At 44.3% G+C, this 20,222-nt stretch overlaps 1 protein-coding gene across 1 annotated transcript in view; it reads left to right on the forward strand.

Annotated features, from left to right (window-relative positions):
* Window positions 1–20,222, forward strand: part of LOC106565294 (dihydropyridine-sensitive L-type skeletal muscle calcium channel subunit alpha-1) — a 38,303-nt gene that overhangs the window by 5,158 nt on the left and 12,923 nt on the right. Inside the window, exons 3-21 of the mRNA XM_045692011.2 lie at window positions 5,280–5,419; window positions 5,868–6,010; window positions 6,784–6,936; window positions 7,714–7,919; window positions 9,333–9,436; window positions 9,513–9,658; window positions 10,065–10,146; window positions 10,282–10,442; window positions 10,596–10,821; window positions 11,207–11,414; window positions 11,618–11,738; window positions 11,884–12,098; window positions 13,422–13,491; window positions 13,604–13,736; window positions 14,031–14,160; window positions 14,448–14,507; window positions 14,823–14,929; window positions 15,091–15,178; window positions 15,297–15,404. Coding sequence (XP_045547967.2) covers window positions 5,280–5,419; window positions 5,868–6,010; window positions 6,784–6,936; window positions 7,714–7,919; window positions 9,333–9,436; window positions 9,513–9,658; window positions 10,065–10,146; window positions 10,282–10,442; window positions 10,596–10,821; window positions 11,207–11,414; window positions 11,618–11,738; window positions 11,884–12,098; window positions 13,422–13,491; window positions 13,604–13,736; window positions 14,031–14,160; window positions 14,448–14,507; window positions 14,823–14,929; window positions 15,091–15,178; window positions 15,297–15,404 — 2,601 coding nt within the window. The remainder of the gene's footprint in view (window positions 1–5,279; window positions 5,420–5,867; window positions 6,011–6,783; window positions 6,937–7,713; window positions 7,920–9,332; window positions 9,437–9,512; window positions 9,659–10,064; window positions 10,147–10,281; window positions 10,443–10,595; window positions 10,822–11,206; window positions 11,415–11,617; window positions 11,739–11,883; window positions 12,099–13,421; window positions 13,492–13,603; window positions 13,737–14,030; window positions 14,161–14,447; window positions 14,508–14,822; window positions 14,930–15,090; window positions 15,179–15,296; window positions 15,405–20,222) is intronic.

Genomic DNA, 20,222 nt, shown 5'->3' on the forward strand with positions numbered 1-20,222 from the left:
GGCTACACGGTCTACCCTTTCACAAGCCGTGGCCTCGTGGCAGGGAGCGGGCAGCACACTGGCTCCAGCGGTAGAGAGGGACAGCCAACAGTTCATACCATGTCCTGGCCTGTTCCCTCTCAGGTGGAGCACAGACTTTCCCCCCACATCACTATGGGGGAGAAGCACATCTGTGCTCCTAAAACCCTATACCCCGTGCAACGGCTCATTCCTATGCGTCCACTCATAGGGAAGACGAAGGGATTGCACTCAACCACCAAGTGCCCTCCTTGCCACAGCTCTCCGCTCAATCCAGCTCGCCAAGGGCACAGAGCAAAAATACAACAAAAGGGCGCCTCGCCATGAAGCCACCAGAGGGTGCTTCATCAACACTGGTGAGCAAGAGTCTAACTTGTGGGCAACTCGCTGCAAGAGCAGGGAACTGCAAAATACGCTGTCCAGCCCAGGGTCTTGTCCGCAGTTAAAGGGGTACAGACTGCAGTTCGCTATGAAGCCACCCTTTTTCAAATTTAATTCTCCATTCAGTAGCAAGTGAAGACTCATCTCGCTCAACATTCTGCCTCGCTCCATTCCTCAATGCAACTGGTTCACTTCAGTCGACCTACAAGACGCTTATTTTCACATAAGTATTCTGTCAGCAGACAGAAGGGTTTCTCAGGTTTGCCTTTCAGGGCTCGGTAACACTTTATTTAGATAGTTCATCTGTAGATGCTCTACAGACTATCTACAGACAATCAGTAATATTTAAACTATCTACTAACCCTAACCCTAACCCTAACCTTAAACCTTATCCTAAATCTAAATCTAAACTTAACCCTTACCCTAATCCTAACCTTAAACTTAACCCTTACCCTAACCTGTATTTTAAACCTCACCCTAACTCTAACCTTAAACCTTATCCTAAACCTAAACTTAACCCTTACCCTAATCTTAACCTTAAACTTAACCCTTACCCTAACCCGTATTCTAAACCTGACCCTAACCCTAATTGTAACCTTAGTAAGCAGTTGCTTACCAACAGTTTGACCATCTGTAGAGCATCTACATTATAGACTATCCGGACTATCCAAATAAAGTGTGACCCAGGGTAAAGCCAACAAATACCTCGATGGCCCCTTCGGGCTAGCGCTAGCTCCCCAGACGTTCAGCAAGTGTGTGGAGGGGGCTCTAGCACCCCCCGAGAATCAGAGGACTCAGTCTAAGCCTCCATAGACAATTACCTCCTTTGCTTCACGACACAGGAGCAAGCAGTACAGGACACGGCTTCCCTAGGGTTCAAATTCAACCAGAAAAGAACTGCCAACACAGAGAATAGAATACCTAGGTGTCAAGCTGGACGACGATACGACTCGTTCTTTGCGCTGGCAGGAGACTCACTTCTAGGGGTGGACGCGCTGGCATACCCTTGGCTAAGGGTGATGCTCTACGCCTTTCCTCCTCTAGGCCTGATACTCCCTACTCTAGTCAGAGTGAGGGAACAAGGCTTATCCCTCATCTTGGTAGACCCTTGATGGCCAGGGAAGCTCTGCTTCTTCTCCAAGCTAATGGAGATATTTACCACCCTCAACCAGAAACCCTGGCCCTTTGGCCCTGGCCCATGAATCTGAATGCGACAGGCTTGCCGCTCAGAGTCAGTGAGACTATCCAGAGTGCCAGAGTACCTTCTACACGCTCACTGTAACAGGACCTTCATACTGGAGTAAAAGTAAAGATACCTTAATTTAATAGAAAATGATTAAAGTAAAAATGAAAGTCTAAAAGTATTTGGTTTTAAATATACTTAATTATCAAAAGTAAATGGAATTGCTCAAATGTACTTACGTATCAAAAGTAAAATTTTAAACCATACAAATTCCTTATATTAAGCAAATCAGATGGCACAATTTTCATATTGTTTTTTTATTGAAGGATAACCAGGGGCACACTCCAACACTCAGACATAATTTACAAACGAAGCATTTGTGTTTAGTGAGTCCGCCAGATCAGAGGCAGTAGGGATGACCAGTGATGCTCTCTTGATAAGTGTGTGAATTGGACCATTTTCCTGTCAAAATGTAACGAGTACTTTTGGGTGTCAGGGAACATTTATGGAGTAAAAAGTACATTATTTTCTTTAGCAATGTAGTGAAGTAAAAATGAAAGTTGGCAAAATATAAAATAGTAAAGTAAAGTACAGATACCCTAAAAAACGACTTAAGTAGTACTTCAAAGTATTTTTAGTTAAGTACTTTACACCACTGGTTTTCACAAGGTGACTTTGTTACCTAACCCCGCCTTTATATCTAAAGTGAGCAATACTTATAATTGCCTCACCTTAGAGCTCTTGGCCTTCCACCTGCCACCCTTCTCTTCTGCGGAGGAAGCACTGTTAGTGTCCAGTATGCGCTTTGCGCATTTACTTGAATAGATTGAGAGCATTACGAAAGAGCAATCAACTATTTTTTTAACCTGGGCACCTTCCTGCAAGGGCAGGCCCCTCTCTCGTCAACAGCTATTCCATTGGATAGTGGAGGCCATTTTACTGGCTCATAATAGCAAGGGTTTGCAGCCACGAGAGGGCCTGAGGGCTCATTCCACCAGATGTATGGTTACCTCTTGGGCACTGTTCAAAGGCATCTCAGTACAGGAGATTTGTGATGCAGCATGTTGGGCCACCTCAGCATGTTGGGCCACCCCGCGTATATTTATGAGGTGTTACCGACTGGATGTCGCTGCACCTTTGGTGCGTACTGTCCTCAGTGTCGGAGCCTCTGAGGGGTGATAACGTCTGACCCTGACTTCGAAGAGCTTGTCTGTGATAAGGTAGTTGGCCGTACCCCATAGTGATACATAGAATCAAGTATTTGAAAGTGAACTCAAGGTTACTTGCGTAACCCCGGATCTTTGAGAGTACGAGTGCGACGTCTCACCTCATGTCCCTGCTCACAAGAGTGCAAGGAAGAGAGACATGCTTGAGACTGGCCAGAGGGTGGGGCGAGTGGCACCTTATAAAGAGGGAGGGGCTCACCTCATTCGTCATGCGACCTGTCTGCCGCCGACAGACGTTGTGGGATTGGTTCTTCGGTAGTGATGCGACTATCCAGCGAATCCCATAGTGAGACATCTCCCTCATATTCTCAGAAAACCGGGTTTCTCAAGTAACCTTGAGTTTTCCTCATGAAGCCTCCTCGTCTGTCCATGAAAACACAGAACATGTGTGAGTGTACATACGTGTCTGAATGTGTAGTGAGCACTGTATTCATACCTCGATCATGGCGGTGAATGACCTGATTATTTCATGGTCCTGCTGCTAACTGGTCACTGTTCTGTTGTATGAGCACAGTTCATAAATCAAGCAGACTGGGATCTGGAGCCTAGTGTAGTCACCTTGACTTTTGATGGGCACAAAGGCCTGGATGTTTGGTGTAATCCAGTTTGATATCTGATCCAGCAGCAGGTGGCTAGAAAGTTGACCTGGTTTGTTTTTGTGGGCCAGATGCCAGACTGGCCACATGGAACTAACTGCTGTCCAACTCTGATGGCGCTGCTCACTTTGAGTTTTGTAACACTCTCTGGGAAGGATCATGAAATCAACCACAAACTGCCCATATTACAAACGGGTAGACAGATATTTCTGGATCTGAATGACCCCAATCCGGAGATAAAGATAGAGGGGTCGTTCCACCGATTCGGTGCCTTATGAGACGTGTGTATAACATGGTAAAAAAAAGTTTGAATTGACCTAATTTTAACATTCTGTCATAAAGAGCACATGTTCAACTTAATATAATATAATATCACGTTTTCCCATCTCAACAGGTTAAATAAAAAAAGTACCTATAAAGTGCCAAATAAAGTAACAGGGTTGACTGTAACAGGGTTGACTGTAACAGGGTTGAAGATTTCATCTCAAATCAGCCTTGTGACAGTGGGAATAGAAGCTTGTTTTGTGCAACAGGGAGTGGCAACTGAATGCAAGCTTCACAAAAAAAAAAATGAAATTGTTAACACATTTCTAGCCTATCTCAGTTTTCCACCAGAAATAGGCAAAAAGAGTAGAACCATCTCACCTGCTTTTACACTATGATTTGGCTATGTTCAATGTTTTCTTTCAAAAAAATATTTAAGAAGGAATAATTACACCATATTAAAATGAGAGTTTAGTTCACACAGCAGGGTTGACCTTAAAATGGGGGACAGAAGTAAATGAATCACAAATCACATGAAATAAATAATAATCTTCAGAAATGACTTTGTCAAAGCAACAAGAAGACTATGGCTTTACAATGATTGTGTGTGTGTGTGTGTGTGTGTGTGTGTGTGTGTGTGTGTGTGTGTGTGTGTGTGTGTGTGTGTGGTGTGTGTGTGTGTGTGTGTGTGTGTGTGTGTGTGTGTGTGTGTGTGTGTGTGTGTGTGTGTGTGTGTGGGTGTGTGTGTGTGTGTGTGTGTGTTTGTGTGTGTGTGTGTGTGTGTGTTGGAAACCTAAAGATACATACTATAAATTGCGCTATAGGAATGTCCATGACAGGCCAGAATCTAACCCAATGTCATTTAGGTTCACTGTGCTACAAGCAGTACAGCACTTTGAAACTTTATTAACAACACTGTTATTGACGGTATAAAACTCCCTGCACATGCCCTTTCTCCGGGGATCTGAATAGTCCTACCCTATTAAGTAATCAAGCATCAAATAGGACATAGCATTTCATGTTACCCATGGCCACTTGCACCAGTATCTATCCATCATCACCGACTTATGCCTATTTGTTTTCCTATTTATCGCTTGTCCGTGCTCAAAATCACGTTTCAAGTTCAAGTTTAAGTTAATTTGCATTGTGGAGTACAACAGTATACAAACAGTATATTTCTTGCAAGTTAACAGACAGGGCGATGAGTGAGTGGGTGCCATCTTAGGGACCTCAGCTCTGAGGTGCCCAGGTGTTAATTAGTGGGGCCGTTCTCTGGATGCCTGGCCGGTAATGGGAGAGGAGGAGAGACACAGAACACCAGGGAACTACTGAGCTGATGGATTTACCAAGCAGGATCAACTTAGTCAGTGTAACTCTTGTAAATACTCTAAATAACTCCATATTTCAAGTTTCGTTTAAAATTAATATACTTAAAATGGTTGTTGTGCCATCGACTCCTAAACTCTTACAACTAGCTATAACGTGTTTGGAGACTTGGTCACCAAGCAGAATCAATGAATTATACTCCATTGCACATATTCATTATGGGTACTGTAGTACTGTAGTTAGTACCTCATGATACCCTAACAAGCCTTTATCGTTGTTTCACAGGAAAGTCTGGAGTACATCTTCCTCATCGTCTTCTCCATAGAGTGCTTTCTAAAGATAATAGCCTATGGATTTCTATTTCACGAGAACGCGTATCTGCGGAACTGTTGGAACATACTGGATTTTGTCTGTGTGTCTGTGGGGTAAGTAGGGAAGAGATGAAAATGTTCTGTTATGATCTGTCATGTTCTGTCATGCTCTGTCATGTTCTGTCATGCTCTGTCATGTTCTGTCATGCCCTGTCATGTTCTGTCATGTTCTGTCATGTTCTGTCATGCTCTGTCGTGCTCTGTCGTGCTCTGTCATGCTCTGTCATGCTCTGTCGTGCTCTGTCATGCTCTGTCATGCTCTGTCATGCTCTGTCATGCTCTGTCATGCTCTGTCATGTTCTGTCATGTTCTGTCATGCTATAACTCTTCTGTGACTACTCTACTCCCTTCCTCTCTTCTCCTCCCCTCTCCCTCCCCTCTCCCTCCCCTCCCCTCTCCCTCCCCTCTCCCTCCCCTCCCCTCTCCTCTCCCTCTCCCTCCCCTCTCCCTCTCCCTCCCCCTCCCCTCTCCCTCTCCTTCTCCCTCTCCTCTTCCTCTCCAGGCTGTTTGCAGTCATCGGGGACTTCATCACCTATATCAGTGGTGTGGAGGCTCAACCAGGGGACAAGGGAGGAGGCTTCGACATGAAGGCCCTCAGGGCATTCAGGGTGCTCCGGCCCCTCAGGCTGGTCTCTGGAGTCCCCAGTAAGGACCACTGTACAATAGGAACCCTGTAGCAGTCATAAGGACAGGAAATCAGCAGAAGGCAATTCAGGTTAACGTGTAGAATGACAAAATAAATAGCCTCTGAATCAAGCTTAACATGTCCTATTTATATTAAATAAACCAAAACATATTTCTCACAAGTGTAGCTTTGTTTGTATAAGCTCTACAAACAATATGTCTACTCCCGAGGAATTTGAACGGTAAGTTAATGTGATCATATATTTCATGAAGGGACAGAAATTACCAATATAACCAAACGCTAACGTTTTAGATTACTGGGAAATCATTACTGGTGATATATCTATATGGGAATTTCTAAGCATTTAAAAAACAAAGGGCAAAACAGTGAATGCGCTCAAATTGGCGGGAAGCAGATAGCTCATTTGTGGTAAGAGGAGCCTAGCACTCACTTCACCACAACCATATTCTGAGAACACTTACCTTCAACAACATTGCTAGTGTCAAATACAATATCATTTGGTTCATTGCGGTTAGTTTGCAGTTTGATCTAGTTATATTGGTCAACTACTACAGTGGTTCCCAACCAGGGGTACTAGGACCACTAGGGGAAATTGGGGGTACTTGAGAAGACTCATGAAAAATGAGACTCTGGTAAAATGCACGAGGGGGTACTTCAGGGGTACTCAAGGAAAGAGAAAATTCAGTTGGTGGTACAGTAACTGAAAATGGTTGTCTACTACCGGACTACTAGGTCCACTGATGTTTACAATGTGTCTGCTCTTCCCCTGCAGGCCTGCAGGTGGTGATGAACTCCATCCTGAAATCCATGCTACCTCTGTTCCACATCTCCCTGCTGGTCTTCTTCATGGTCACCATCTACGCCATCGTCGGACTGGAGCTGTTCAAGTGCAAGATGCATAAAACCTGCTATTACACAGGCACAAGTAGGAAACACACACACACACACACACACACACACACACACACACACACACACACACACACACACACACACACACACAGTGGTGTAAAGTACTTAAGAAAAAAAAACTTAAGTAGTTTTTTAGGGTATCTGTACTTTACTTTGCTATTTACATTTTTGACAACTTTTCCTTTTACTTTACTACGTTCCTAAAGAAAATAATGTACTTTTTACACCGTAAAGTTCTCGTTACATTTCGAATGCTTAGCAGGACAGGAAAATTGTCTAATTCACACACTCATCAAGAGAACATCCCTGGTCATCCCTACTGCTTCTGATCTGGCGGACTCACTAAACACACATGGTTCATTTGTAAATGATGTCTGAGAGATGGAGGCTGCTACTGGCTATCCGTAAATAAATAAGAACTAGAAAATGTGGCCGTCTGCTTTGCTTAACATAAGGAATTTAAAATGATTCATACTTGTGCTTTTACTTTTGATACTTAAGTACATTTTAGCAATTACATTTACTTTTGATACTTAAGTATATTTAAAACCAAATACTTTTAGAATTTTTATCAAATAGTATTTTACTGGGTGACTTTCACTTTCACTTTCATTTTCTATTAAGGTATCTTTACTTTTACTCAAGTATGACAATTGGGTACTTTTCCCACAATTGCGCACACACCCACATGCGCGCGCGCGCACACACACACACACACACACACACACACACACACACACACACACACACACACACACCCTGCCTATATCTTCTCCCCCTTGTCCTGCAGATATCATAGCCACAGTGGAGAATGAGAAGGCATCTCCGTGTGCCCAGGCCGGTAATGGTCGGCGCTGCACCATCAACGGGACAGAGTGTAGGGCGGGATGGGCCGGACCCAACAACGGCATCACACACTTTGACAACCTGGGCTTCGCTATGCTCACTGTCTACCAGTGCATCACTACCCAGGGCTGGACCGACGTGCTCTACTGGGTACTGTTACATCACCCCTATACCTTAATATTACTGTACCGCTTCATCCTGTTGCATTATGTACTACACCCCAGTTAATGTAGCCCATACCTGTACTCTCACTCGGTCTCATTATCCGTCTGTTTCTCCTTCCATCCATCCATCCATCCATCCACCCCCCCCCCCCCCCCCCCCCTCTCTCTCTCTTTCACACTCTCTTCTTTTCAATTTCAATTCCATTTCAGGGGCTTTATTGGTATGGGAAACATATGTTTACATTGCCAAAGCAAGTGAAATAGATAATAAACAAAAGTGAAATAAGCAGTAAAAAAATTAACAGTAAACATTACACTCACAAATTTCCAAAAGAATAAAGACATTTCAAATGTCATATTATGTCTATATACAGTGTTGTAATGATGTGCAAATAGTTAATGTACAAAAGGGAAAATAAATATACATTTGGGATGTATTTGCAATGGTGTTTGTTCTTCACTTGTTGCTCTTTGCTTGTGGTAACAGGTCACACATCTTGCTGCTGTGATTGCACACTGTGGTATTTCACCCAATAGTTATGGAAGTTTAAACATTTTTGGAGGGGAATTATTTGCGGGTCTGTGTAATCTGAGGGAAATATGTGTCTCTAATATGGTCATACATTTGGCAGGAGGTTAGGAAGTGCAGCTCAGTTTTCACCTCATTTTGTGGGCAATGTGCACATAGCCTGTCTTCTCTTGAGAGCCAGGTCTGCCAACGGCAGCCTTTCTCAATAGCAAGGCTATGCTCACTGAGTCTGTACAAAGTCAAAGCTTTCCTTAATTTTGGGGCAGTCACAGTAGTCATGTGCTCTGCCACTGTGTACTCTCTGTTTAGGACCAAATAGCATTGTAGTTTGCTCAGTTGTTTTTGTTCATTCTTTCCAATGTGTCAAGTATTTATTTATTTTTTGTCATGATTTTGTTGTGTCTAATTGTGTTGCTGTCCTGGGGCTCTGTGGGGTCTGTTTGTGTTTGTGAACAGAGCCCCAGGACCAGCTTGCTTAGGGGACTCCAGGTTCATCTCTCTGTAGGTGGTGGTTTTGTTATGGAAGGTTTGGGAATCACTTCCTTTTAGGTGGTTGTAGAATTGAACCGCTCTTTTCTGGATTTTGATAATTAGTGGGTATCGACCTATATCTGCTCTACATGCATTATTTGGTGTTTTACATTGTACATGGAGGATATTTTTTGCAGAATTCTGCATGCAGAGTCTCAATTTGGTCTCTTTCTTTCTCTCTCTCTTTCACTCTCTCGCTCTCTCGCTCTCGCTCTCCCTCTCGCTCTCCCTCTCTCTCTCTTTCTCCCCCTCACTTTGTCTCTGTCTTTCTCTATATCCCCCCCTCTCTCTCCTCTCCTTCCACTCCTTCTCTCTCTCTCCCTCTCTCTCTCTCCTCAGGTGAATGATGCCATCGGTATGGAGTGGCCGTGGATGTACTTTCTGACGCTCATCTTGGTTGGCTCCTTCTTCGTACTCAACCTGGTTCTGGGCGTGCTCAGTGGGTAAGAGGACACGCACACACACACATACATCTCTCTCACTTTCATATTTTCTCTATGTCTCTTTCCCCTCCGTCAGTGAATTCACTAAGGAGCGAGAGAAGGGTAAGGCGCGTGGAGAGTACACAGAGATGAGGGAGACCCAGCAGCTGGATGAGGATCTGAAGGGCTACATGGAGTGGATCACACAGGCCGAAGTCATGGACGCCGACGGGGAGGGACAGGGTACTTCTGGCTTCCTAAGCCTATCACCAACTCACAATAGAATAGAGGGAGGAGTACAATAGGAGTCAGCCCGTTGCAAACGTCCTGCAGGTTGGCATTTTATGTCATGAATCTTGTTCTGGTAGCAGCTCTGCAGAGCGGTCACTAGCTGGCACAGCCACAAAGTCATATATATATTTTTTTAAACCTGACCCTGACCCTAACCTTGACCCTAACCTTAACCACACTGTTAACCCTAATGCCTCACCCTAACCTTAGATATTGGTTATTTTCATGAATTTTTACAATATAGACAATTCTGACATTGCAGCTCAATTATCTAAGGGGAAATCTCTCAGTTCTGCTTCCAGTACAATCTAATGACAATAAAAGTCAACCTGCTGACACCAGTGTCTCTTGTCCCCAGGCCTGCTAACACTGGAGGATGGAGAATCGGAGGCAGGGAGCCTAAAGGACATGGACACCATGCAAAAAATCATGTACTACTAGTAAGTACACACCTACACCGGCCTCTGACCGGGACAACACTCGGGTGTTTTGATAAAACTAAAGTCTGACAGACCTCCTCCTAACATCCTGTCTCTTCCTCCTCCTCTCCCTCGTCTCTCACTGGCTCTGTTCAGCAAGCTGGCTCGTAAATGGAACATTTTCTTCCGGCGTAAGTGTCTTGTGTATGTGAAGTCCCGTATGTTCTACTGGTGGGTGATCCTTCTGGTGTTTCTGAACACGCTGGCCATCGCTACTGAACACCACCAGCAGACCCAGCAACTCACCGAGTGGCAAGGTCGGGGTCTACAGTACCATGTCTATAGCCAACCCATAGACACACAATCCCAGCATCTAACAAGGCTCTTGTCTACGCCATGGCTAACACATGCAGACCTCTCTCTCTCTACCCCATGTCTACCCCCCCCCCCCCCTCCCTTCCCCCTCCCAGACACGGCCAACAAGGTGCTGCTGTCTCTGTTCGCCATTGAGATGTTTATGAAGATGTACGCCCTGGGTCTCCAGCAATACTTCATGTCTCTGTTCAACCGCTTCGACTGCTTCGTGGTCTCCACCGGGATTCTGGAACTCATCCTGGTCCGCATGGACGTCATGACCGTCATGGGGATCTCTGTGCTGCGCTGCATTCGACTACTTAGGCTGCTCAAAGTAACCAAGTAAGACTTTACATTAGGCTGCATTAGGCTTTCAGGTGTGTTTGTGGTGGACTTCATTAAAAGCCTGCACACACCACGACTCTCCAGGTCCAGGATTGGTCCAATTAATTGATAGGTTTATTGATTAATTGATTGTATCTTACATCCCCAACCCCTTGTAGCTTCACAGGAAGTGCATAGCACTTACTCTCTCTCTCTCTCTCTGTGTGTGTGTGTGTGTGTGTGTGTGTGTGTGTGTGTGTGTGTGTGTGTGTGTGTGTGTGTGTGTGTGTGTGTGTGTGTGTGTGTGTGTGTGTGTGTGTGTGTGTGTGTGTGTGTGTGTGTGTGTGTGTGTGTGTGTGTGTGTGTGTGTGTGTGTGTGTGTGTGTGTGTGTGTGTGCTTCAGGTACTGGACGTCTCTCAGTAATCTGGTGGTGTCCCTGCTGAACTCAACCCCCTCCATCGCCTGCCTGCTCCTCCTCCTCTTCCTCTTCATCGTCATCTTCTCTCTGCTGGGCATGCAGGTGTTCGGGGGGAAGTTCAACTTCCCCAATGTGCCCAAACCCCGCAGCACCTTCGACAGCTTCCCCCAAGCTCTCATCAGTGTCTTCCAGGTGGGCGAGGAAATACCGTTTTATTCGTTATTTTTAAACAGATTTATCACACTAACAAGATGAAGGAGCATATGTACACGTGTGACAGGAAAATGTTGGACATCAGCACTTGCTTTTTGTTTCATTTGCTGTGGAAAAGCAGGCCGGTCATTTGTCAGTGGGAGCCTGAGTGTGTTCCTTCCCTGCCTCTCGCTCTCTGTCAGATCTTGACGGGGGAGGACTGGAACTCTGTGATGTATGATGGCATCATGGCGCATGGCGGTCCCACCATGCCCGGGATCCTCGTCAGCATCTACTTCATCATCCTCTTCGTCTGCGGAAACTGTATCCTCTGTGTGTGTGTGTGTGTGTGTGTGTGTACTGTCCAACACCTCTCTCAGACAGAAATCAGACTTAAATGCTGTCCTTGGGTACATTAGTGTCTCTCTTCCATTTCCTGCCGTAATGAACTTTGACCCCTAGCGCTTAGACATCCTGCTGAATGTGTTCCTGGCCATTGCTGTGGACAACCTGGCAGAGGCTGAGAGTCTGACCATGGCCCAGAAGGAGAAGTCTGAGGAAAAGAAACGCAAGAAGCTGCTCAGGGCGAACATGCCTGACAAGGCCACAGAGGAGAAAGCCCTCCTGGCCAAGAAGCTTGCAGCGGAGAGAGCCAAAATAGAGGGCATCCCAACCACAGCCAAGGTCAGATATTTCCTGTAGCGGTGCGGGGGTAAAATCACAGAGGAAGCCAAGCCAGTAAAAAAAGCCATATTGTGATAATTGTGTTGTTTGCTCTATAACCCATTTGTTCATATGTCACCGTGGTATACAATAAGGCTGTGACAACAAAAAGACAACAGTCACACTGTAGCGGAATAAATTCAACTACACATACGTTTGTTTCATCACAAAACTGGAGAGCAACATCTGTCCAGTGAAGTCCACAAAGCAAATATTGCACGAAACAAACAGCTATATCACCTGCAGCATGATCAAGCAAGTTAAAGTTTTCGACAGTTTACTAAACAACGACTGATTTAGAACCACAGAGTTACCGCAAATCAGCACAAAGACAACAGGAGCACTGCCTCTGATATTCCAGCTCCATTTACACTTTAACATTCAAACATCATCAAATCAACAAGCCTATATCCAGGCTGTATCACAACCGGCCGTGATTGGGAGCCTCATAGGGTGGCTGTTAATGGAAATTTATATCTTAATGATAATAATTAGCAATCAATAAGCCTTGATTAATCCCCAGGGTTTGTAAGACACTGGGTTAATAATTAGCCAAGGACTCAGCTTTCTGCAAAAGGTTCATACGGCTTTATTCAGAGAACGTTCTGAGGTCCAAATAACAAAACATCATTATATACCAGGCTCCTCATTTACGCACACTCCTCCACACAAACCGTAGTTAACCTACGCACATACATACACACAAATATTAGATGTATGTTTCACTCCCCGGATTTCTCACAACCGTTAATCACTATCCAGCGCTGCCTGTTCCTTTCCCCCGAGATTAGAGAAACCTTGGAGATACCTCCCGGTTTTCTCCAAAGTCTCTCCAAGTTTCTAGGTCGGGTAAAACAGAGGTCTACTGTTCTCTTATCTCCCTGCTAAAACACCCCTGCTTAAAACACACACACACACACATTTTGTCCCGGCCCTCTACTAGACCTTATGGGACTAACCATTCAGTACCTTAATTATTCATTATCCATGCTACATAACTACTAATTAATAATGGATTATTGATTCATTTACCTTTATTAGATAATTCTCTTATCAGTGGTGCACATAAAATTATGAAAACACGGAGAAGGACATAATATAAATGATTTTATCATTTGTATTTTTATTGGTCAAATACTTGGGGAAGCCTGGCTTCCCTTGGCATCCATGAATACACACCACTGGACATTTCACGGAGAAACCCGCCCCACGTTTGGCGTCAGTATAACCGGTGGGATTTGAACCCAGGCCCAACTCTAACCAAAATGCTTGTTTATGTCACAGCTGAGAGTGGACGAGTTTGAGTCCAACGTGAACGAAATCAAGGACCCCTTCCCTCCTGCTGACTTCCCTGGTAAACCCCGTTCGCTCACACACCTCTGGGCACATTCATGTCAATCGAATCTGGATCTCAGAGAACTCCGAATTTAGAACGTGTCACGTTTCCTGTCCTTTCTTTCATCCAGGTGATGATGAGGAGGAGGAGCCTGATATCCCTGACACCCCGAGGCCACGGCCAATGGCAGACCTGCAGCTGAAGGAGGAGGTGGTGCCTATTCCAGAGGCCAGCTCCTTCTATATCTTTAGCTCTGATAACAAGTAATGATGATTATGGTGATGGTGATGATGTACTTGCTAAGACTGTGATATGTTGTTGTTTATCTGCCTTATAATTGAATGCACTGGCTGTAAGTCACTCTGGATAAGAGCATCTGCTAAATGACCAAAATGAAAAATGTACCGATGATGGTGGTGATAATGAATGGATTACGATGAATGCATTATGATGTTGGCATTATGTGGTTGTTTTAGCCTCCTTGCTTGGCTGTCAGTCACTCTGTATAACAGTGTCTGCAGTTCAATTCCTGTGATGTAAATGGTGTCCCCCTCCAGGATCCGTAAGCTGTGCCACCGCATCATCAACGCCACCGCCTTCACCAATATCATTCTCCTCTTCATCCTCCTCAGCAGCATCTCCCTGGCTGCCGAGGACCCCATCGACCCCATGTCCTTCAGGAACCAGGTGCCCACAGACATGCCTGCTCTGCCTGCTGTATCATTCACCTCCTTATCTCAGATGGAAAAGCATTTGTTTCAGTAAAGAATGCTGAAAGGGAAAGAATTTTGACCAAAATAACTGACACAAAGGGGTTTTCTCTGCTTCAGGGCATCACTGTCTTTAACCTATGCAGCATGACTGCAAGACTGCACGGAATACCACATTAGAGATTCTGCTAAAGAGCTCTGGTGCACTACTAGGCTGAAATGAATCCGCCCACGTTGTCATGTTGCCCTGTTTCCCCTGTGTAGGTGCTGGCCTCCGCTGATGTGGTCTTCACCTCAGTGTTCACTGTGGAAGTTGTCTTCAAGGTAACCAGGCGTTGTCGGCTCCACTACTAGTAGCTGTACTGGATTAGAAAGGCACTTTTCTGAATGGGATCGTGTCTTACATGTTTACATTACCGAGTACATGAACCTTTTCTGCAGCGACGGTACATCGGTAATGTGACAAACTCTCTCGACATTATGTTACATCCACTTTAACCTGCACCGCAGCCCAATTCAACTCTATATGTTTTCACATGAGTAGCTGTGGTTCAGGTGGGTTAATGGTTTGTTGGTTTTGAGAGGGTTTATGTCTCAACCAGTCTCGTCAGCTTCAGTATCCTTCCGCCTCTACTCCAGATGACCGTATACGGCGCCATCATGCACCCCGGCTCCTTCTGCCGGAACTCCTTTAATATCCTGGATCTGATTGTGGTCAGCGTATCCCTCCTCTCCATGCTCATGGAGTAAGTAGTCCCTGGGAATGTATATTGTCATTCAAATCCTGTGGTACAACTGAATCTATTCAATAATGCTTGATGTAGCTTCAGTTATGAGTGTGTGTCTCTCTCTAGAAATACAGACTATAGACAAGTAAAGTGTGAGATGTGGTGCCTGCCCTATCTAGGTCCAGTGCTATCTCTGTGGTAAAGATCCTCAGGGTGTTGAGGGTGCTGAGGCCCCTAAGGGCCATCAACAGGGCCAAGGGCCTCAAGGTGAGCTTACCTGTGCCCTCTACCCCTCACTTCTACCCCTTACCTGTACTCCTTACCTGCTCCTCTGACACTATATTCACATTCTCATTGTTTTTTTCTGCTGTCTCTTGTGTTCTAGCATGTGGTCCAGTGTGTTTTTGTGGCCATCAAAACCATCGGCAACATCGTGCTGGTCACCATGCTGCTAGACTTCATGTTCGCCTGCATTGGAGTTCAGCTCTTCAAGGTGAGCTCTAGATAGGGATGTATGGTAATTTATAGGGATGTATGGTAATTTATAGGGATGTATGGTAATTTATAGGGATGTATGGTAATTTATAGGGATGTATGGCAATTTATAGGGATGTATGGTAATTTATAGGAATGTATGGTTGTTTATAGGGATTTAAGATCGTTTATAGCGATGTATGGTAGTTTATAGGAATGTATGGTAATTTATAGGAATGTATGGTTGTTTATAGGGATTTAAGATCGTTTATAGCGATGTATGGTAGTTTATAGGAATGTATGGTAATTTATAGGGAAGTATCGTTGTTTATTTTTATAATTTTTTTATTTCACCTTTATTTAACCAGGTAGGCAGGTTGAGAACACGTTCTCATTTACAACTGTGACCTGGTCAAGATAAAGCAAAGCAGTGCGACAAAACAACACAGAGTTACACATAAACAAACGTACAGTCAATAACACAATAGAAAAATCTGTATACAGTGTGTGCAAATGAAGTAAAGAGGTAAGGCAATAAATAGGCCAATAGTGGCGAAGTAATTACAATTTAGCAATTTATACTGGAGTGATATATGTGCAGATGAGGATGTGCAAGTAGAAATACTGGTGTGCAAAAGAGCAGAAAAACAAAACCAAATATGGAGATGAGGTAGGTAGTTGATTGGATGGGTTATTTACAGATGGGCTGTGTACAGCTGCAGCGATTGGTAAGCTGACGCTTAAAGTTACAGAGGGAGATATAAGTCTCCAACTTCAGTGATTTTTGCAATTCGTTCCAGTCATTGGCAACAAAGAACTGGAGGAAAGTCGGCCAAAGGAGGTGTTGGCTTTATGGATGACCAGGGAAATATACCTACTGGAGAGCGTGCTATGGGTGGGTGTTGCTATGGTGACCAGTGAGCTGAGATAAGGCGGCGCTTTACCTAGCAAAGACTTGTAGATGACCTGGAGCCAGTGGGTTTGGCGACGAATATGTAGCGAGGACCAGCCAACAAGAGCATACAGGTCACAGTTGTGGGTAGTATATGGGGCAGAGTGACAAAATGGATGGCACTGTGATAGACTGCATCCAATTTGCTGAGTAGAGTGTTGGAGGCTATTTTGCAAATGACCTCGCCAAAGTCAAGGATCGGTACGATGTATGGTAATTTCTATGGATGTATTGTAATTTATAGGGATTTAAGGTCATTTATAGGGATGTATGGTAATTTATAGGGAAGTATCATTGTTTATAGGGATTTATGGTAGTTTATAGGGATGTATGGTTGTTTATAGGGATTTATGGTCGTTTTTATGGATGTATGGTAGTTTATAGGGATTTATAGTAGTTTATAGGGATTTATAGTAGTTTATAGGGATTTATAGTAGTTTATAGGGATGTATGGTTGTTTATAGGGATTTATAGTAGTTTATAGGGATGTATGGTTGTTAATAGCGATGTATGGTAATTTGTAGGGATGTATGGTAATTTATAGGGATGTATGGTAGTTTGTAGGGATGTATGGTTGTTTATAGGGATTTATAGTAGTTTACAGGGATGTAAGGTAGTTTATAGGGGTTTAAAGTAGTTTATAGTGATGTATGGTTGTTTATAGGGATTTATAGAAGTTTATAGGGATGTATGGTTGTTTATAGCGATGTATGGTAATTTGTAGGGATGTATGGTAATTTGTAGGGATGTATGGTAATTTGTAGGGATGTATGGTAATTTCTAGGGATGTATGGTAATTTCTACAGATGTATGGTTGTTTATCAAATCAAATCAAATCAAATTTATTTATATAGCCCTTCGTACATCAGCTGATATCTCAAAGTGCTGTACAGAAACCCAGCCTAAAACCCCAAACAGCAAGCAATGCATGTGAAAGAAGCACGGTGGCTAGGAAAAACTCCCTAGGAAAAACTCCCTAGAAAGGCCAAAAACCTAGGAAGAAACCTAGAGAGGAACCAGGCTATGAGGGGTGGCCAGTCCTCTTCTGGCTGTGCAGGGTGGATATTATAACAGAACATGGTCAAGATGTTAAAATGTTCATAAATGACCAGCATGGTCAAATAATAATAATCATAGTAGTTGTCGAGGGTGCAACAAGCACGTCCGGTGAACAGGTCAGGGTTCCATAGCCGCAGGCAGAACAGTTGAAACTGGAGCAGCAGCACGGCCAGGTGGACTGGGGACAGCAAGGAGTCATCATACCAGGTAGTCCTGAGGCATGGTCCTAGGGCTCAGGTCCTCCGAGAGAAAGACAGAAAGAGAGAAAGAGAGAATTAGAGAGAGCATATTTAAATTCACACAGGACACCGGATAAGACAAGAGAAATACTCCAGATGTAACAGACTGACCCTAGCCCCCCGACACATAAACTACTGCAGCATAAATACTGGAGGCTGAGACAGGAGGGATCAGAAGACACTGTGGCCCCATCCGATGATACCCCCGGACAGGGCCAAACAGGCAGGATATAACCCCACCCACTTTGCCAAAGCACAGCCCCCACACCACTAGAGGGATGTCTCCAACCACCAACTTACCGTCCTAAGACAAGGCTGAGTATAGCCCACAACGATCTCCGCCATGGCACAACCCAAGGGGGGGGGCGCCAACCCAGACAGGAAGACCACGTCAGTGACTCAACCCACTCAAGTGACGCACCCCTCCCATGGACGGCATGGAAGAACACCAGTAAGCCAGTGACTCAGCCCCTGTAAAAGGGTTGTGGAAAGAGGGGAACCGGCAAGGCAGAGACAGCAAGGGCGGTTCGTTGCTCCAGCCTTTCCGTTCACCTTCACACTCCTGGGCCAGACTATACTTAATCATAGGCCCTACTGAAGAGATAAGTCTTCAGTAAAGACTTAAAGTTGAGACTGAGTCTGCGTCTCTCACATTGGTAGGCAGACCATTCCATAAAAATGGAGCTCTATAGAAGAAAGCCCTACCTCCAGCCGTTTGCTTAGAAATTCTAGGGACAATTAGGAGGCCTGCGTCTTGTGACCGTAGCGTACGTGTAGGTATGTACGGCAGGACCAAATCGGAAAGATAGGTAGGAGCAAGCCCATGTAATGCTTTGTAGGTTAGCAGTAAAACCTTGAAATCAGCCCTTGCCTTAACAGGAAGCCAGTGTAGGGAGGCTAGCACTGGAGTAATATGATCAAATTTTTTGGTTCTAGTCAGGATTCTAGCAGCCGTATTTAGCACTAACTGAAGTTTGTTTAGTGCTTTATCCGGTAGCCGGAAAGTAGAGCACTACAGTAGTCCAGCCTAGAAGTAACAAAAGCATGGATTCATTTTTCTGCGTCATTTTTGGACAGAAAGTTTCTGATTTTTGCAATGTTACGTATATGGAAAAAAGCTGTCCTTGAAACAGTATTGATATGTTCTTCAAAAGAGAGATCAGGGTCCAGAGTAACGCCGAGGTCCGTCACAGTTTTATTTGAGACGACTGTACAACCATCCAGATTAATTGTCAGATTCAACAGAAGATCTCTTTGTTTCTTGGGACCTAGAACAAGCATCTCTGTTTTGTCCGAGTTTCAAAGTAGAAAGTTTGCAGCCATCCACTTCTTTATGTCTGAAACACAGGCTTCTAGCGAGGGCAATTTTGGGGCTTCACCATGTTTCATTGAAATGTACAGCTGTGTGTCGTCCGCATAGCAGTGAAATTTAACATTATGTTTTCGAATGACATCCCCAAGAGGTAAAATATATAGTGAAAACAATAGTGGTCCTAAAACGGAACCTTGAGGAACACCAAAATTTACAATTGATTTGTCAGAGGACCAACCATTCACAGAGACAAACTGATATCTTTCCGACAGATAAGATCTAAACCAGGCCAGAACTTGTCCATGTAGACCAATTTGGGTTTCCAATCTCTCCAAAAGAATGTGGTGATCGATGGTATCAAAAGCGGCACTAAGATCAAGGAGCACGAGCCTCGGTCTGACGTCATTAAAAGGTCATTTACCACCTTCACAAGTGCAGTCTCAGTGCTATGATGGGGTCTAAAACCAGACTGAAGCGTTTCGTATACATTGTTTGTCTTCAGGAAGGCAGTGAGTTGCTGTGCAACAGCTTTTTCTAAAATTTTTGAGAGGAATGGAAGATTCGATATAGGCCGATAGTTTTTTATAATTTCTGGATCAAGATTCGGCTTTTTCAAGAGAGGCTTTATTACTGCCACTTTTAGTGAGCTTGGTACACATCCGGTGGATAGAGAGCCGTTTATTATGTTCAACATAGGAGGGCCAAGCACAGGAAGCAGCTCTTTCAGTAGTTTAGTTGGAATAGGGTCCAGTATGCAGCTTGAGGGTTTGGAGGCCATGATTATTTTCATCATTGTGTCAAGAGATATAGTACTAAAACACTTTAGTATCTCCCTTGGTCCTAGGTCCTGGCAGAGTTGTGTAGACTCAGGACAATGGAGCTTTGGAGGAATACCCAGATTTAAAGAGGAGTCTGTAATTTGCTTTCTAATGATCATGATCTTTTCCTCAAAGAAGTTCATAAATTTATTACTGCTGAAGTGAAAGCCATCCTCCATTTGTGAAGGCTGCTTTTTAGTTAGCTTTGCGACAGTATCAAAAATACATTTCGGATTGTTCTTATTTTCCTCAATTAAGTTGGAAAAATAGGATGATCGAGCAGCAGTGAGGGCTCTTCGATACTGCACGGTACTGTCTTTCCAAGCTAGTCGGAAGACTTCCAGTTTGGTGTGGCGCCATTTCCGTTCCAATTTTCTGGAAGCTTGCTTCAGAGCTCGTGTTTATAGGGATTTAAGGTCGTTTATAGTGATGTATGGTAGTTTATAGGGATGTATGG

Source organism: Salmo salar, chromosome 12, assembly GCF_965601325.2.
Source record: "Salmo salar chromosome 12, fSalSal1, whole genome shotgun sequence".
NCBI lineage: Eukaryota > Metazoa > Chordata > Actinopteri > Salmoniformes > Salmonidae > Salmo > Salmo salar.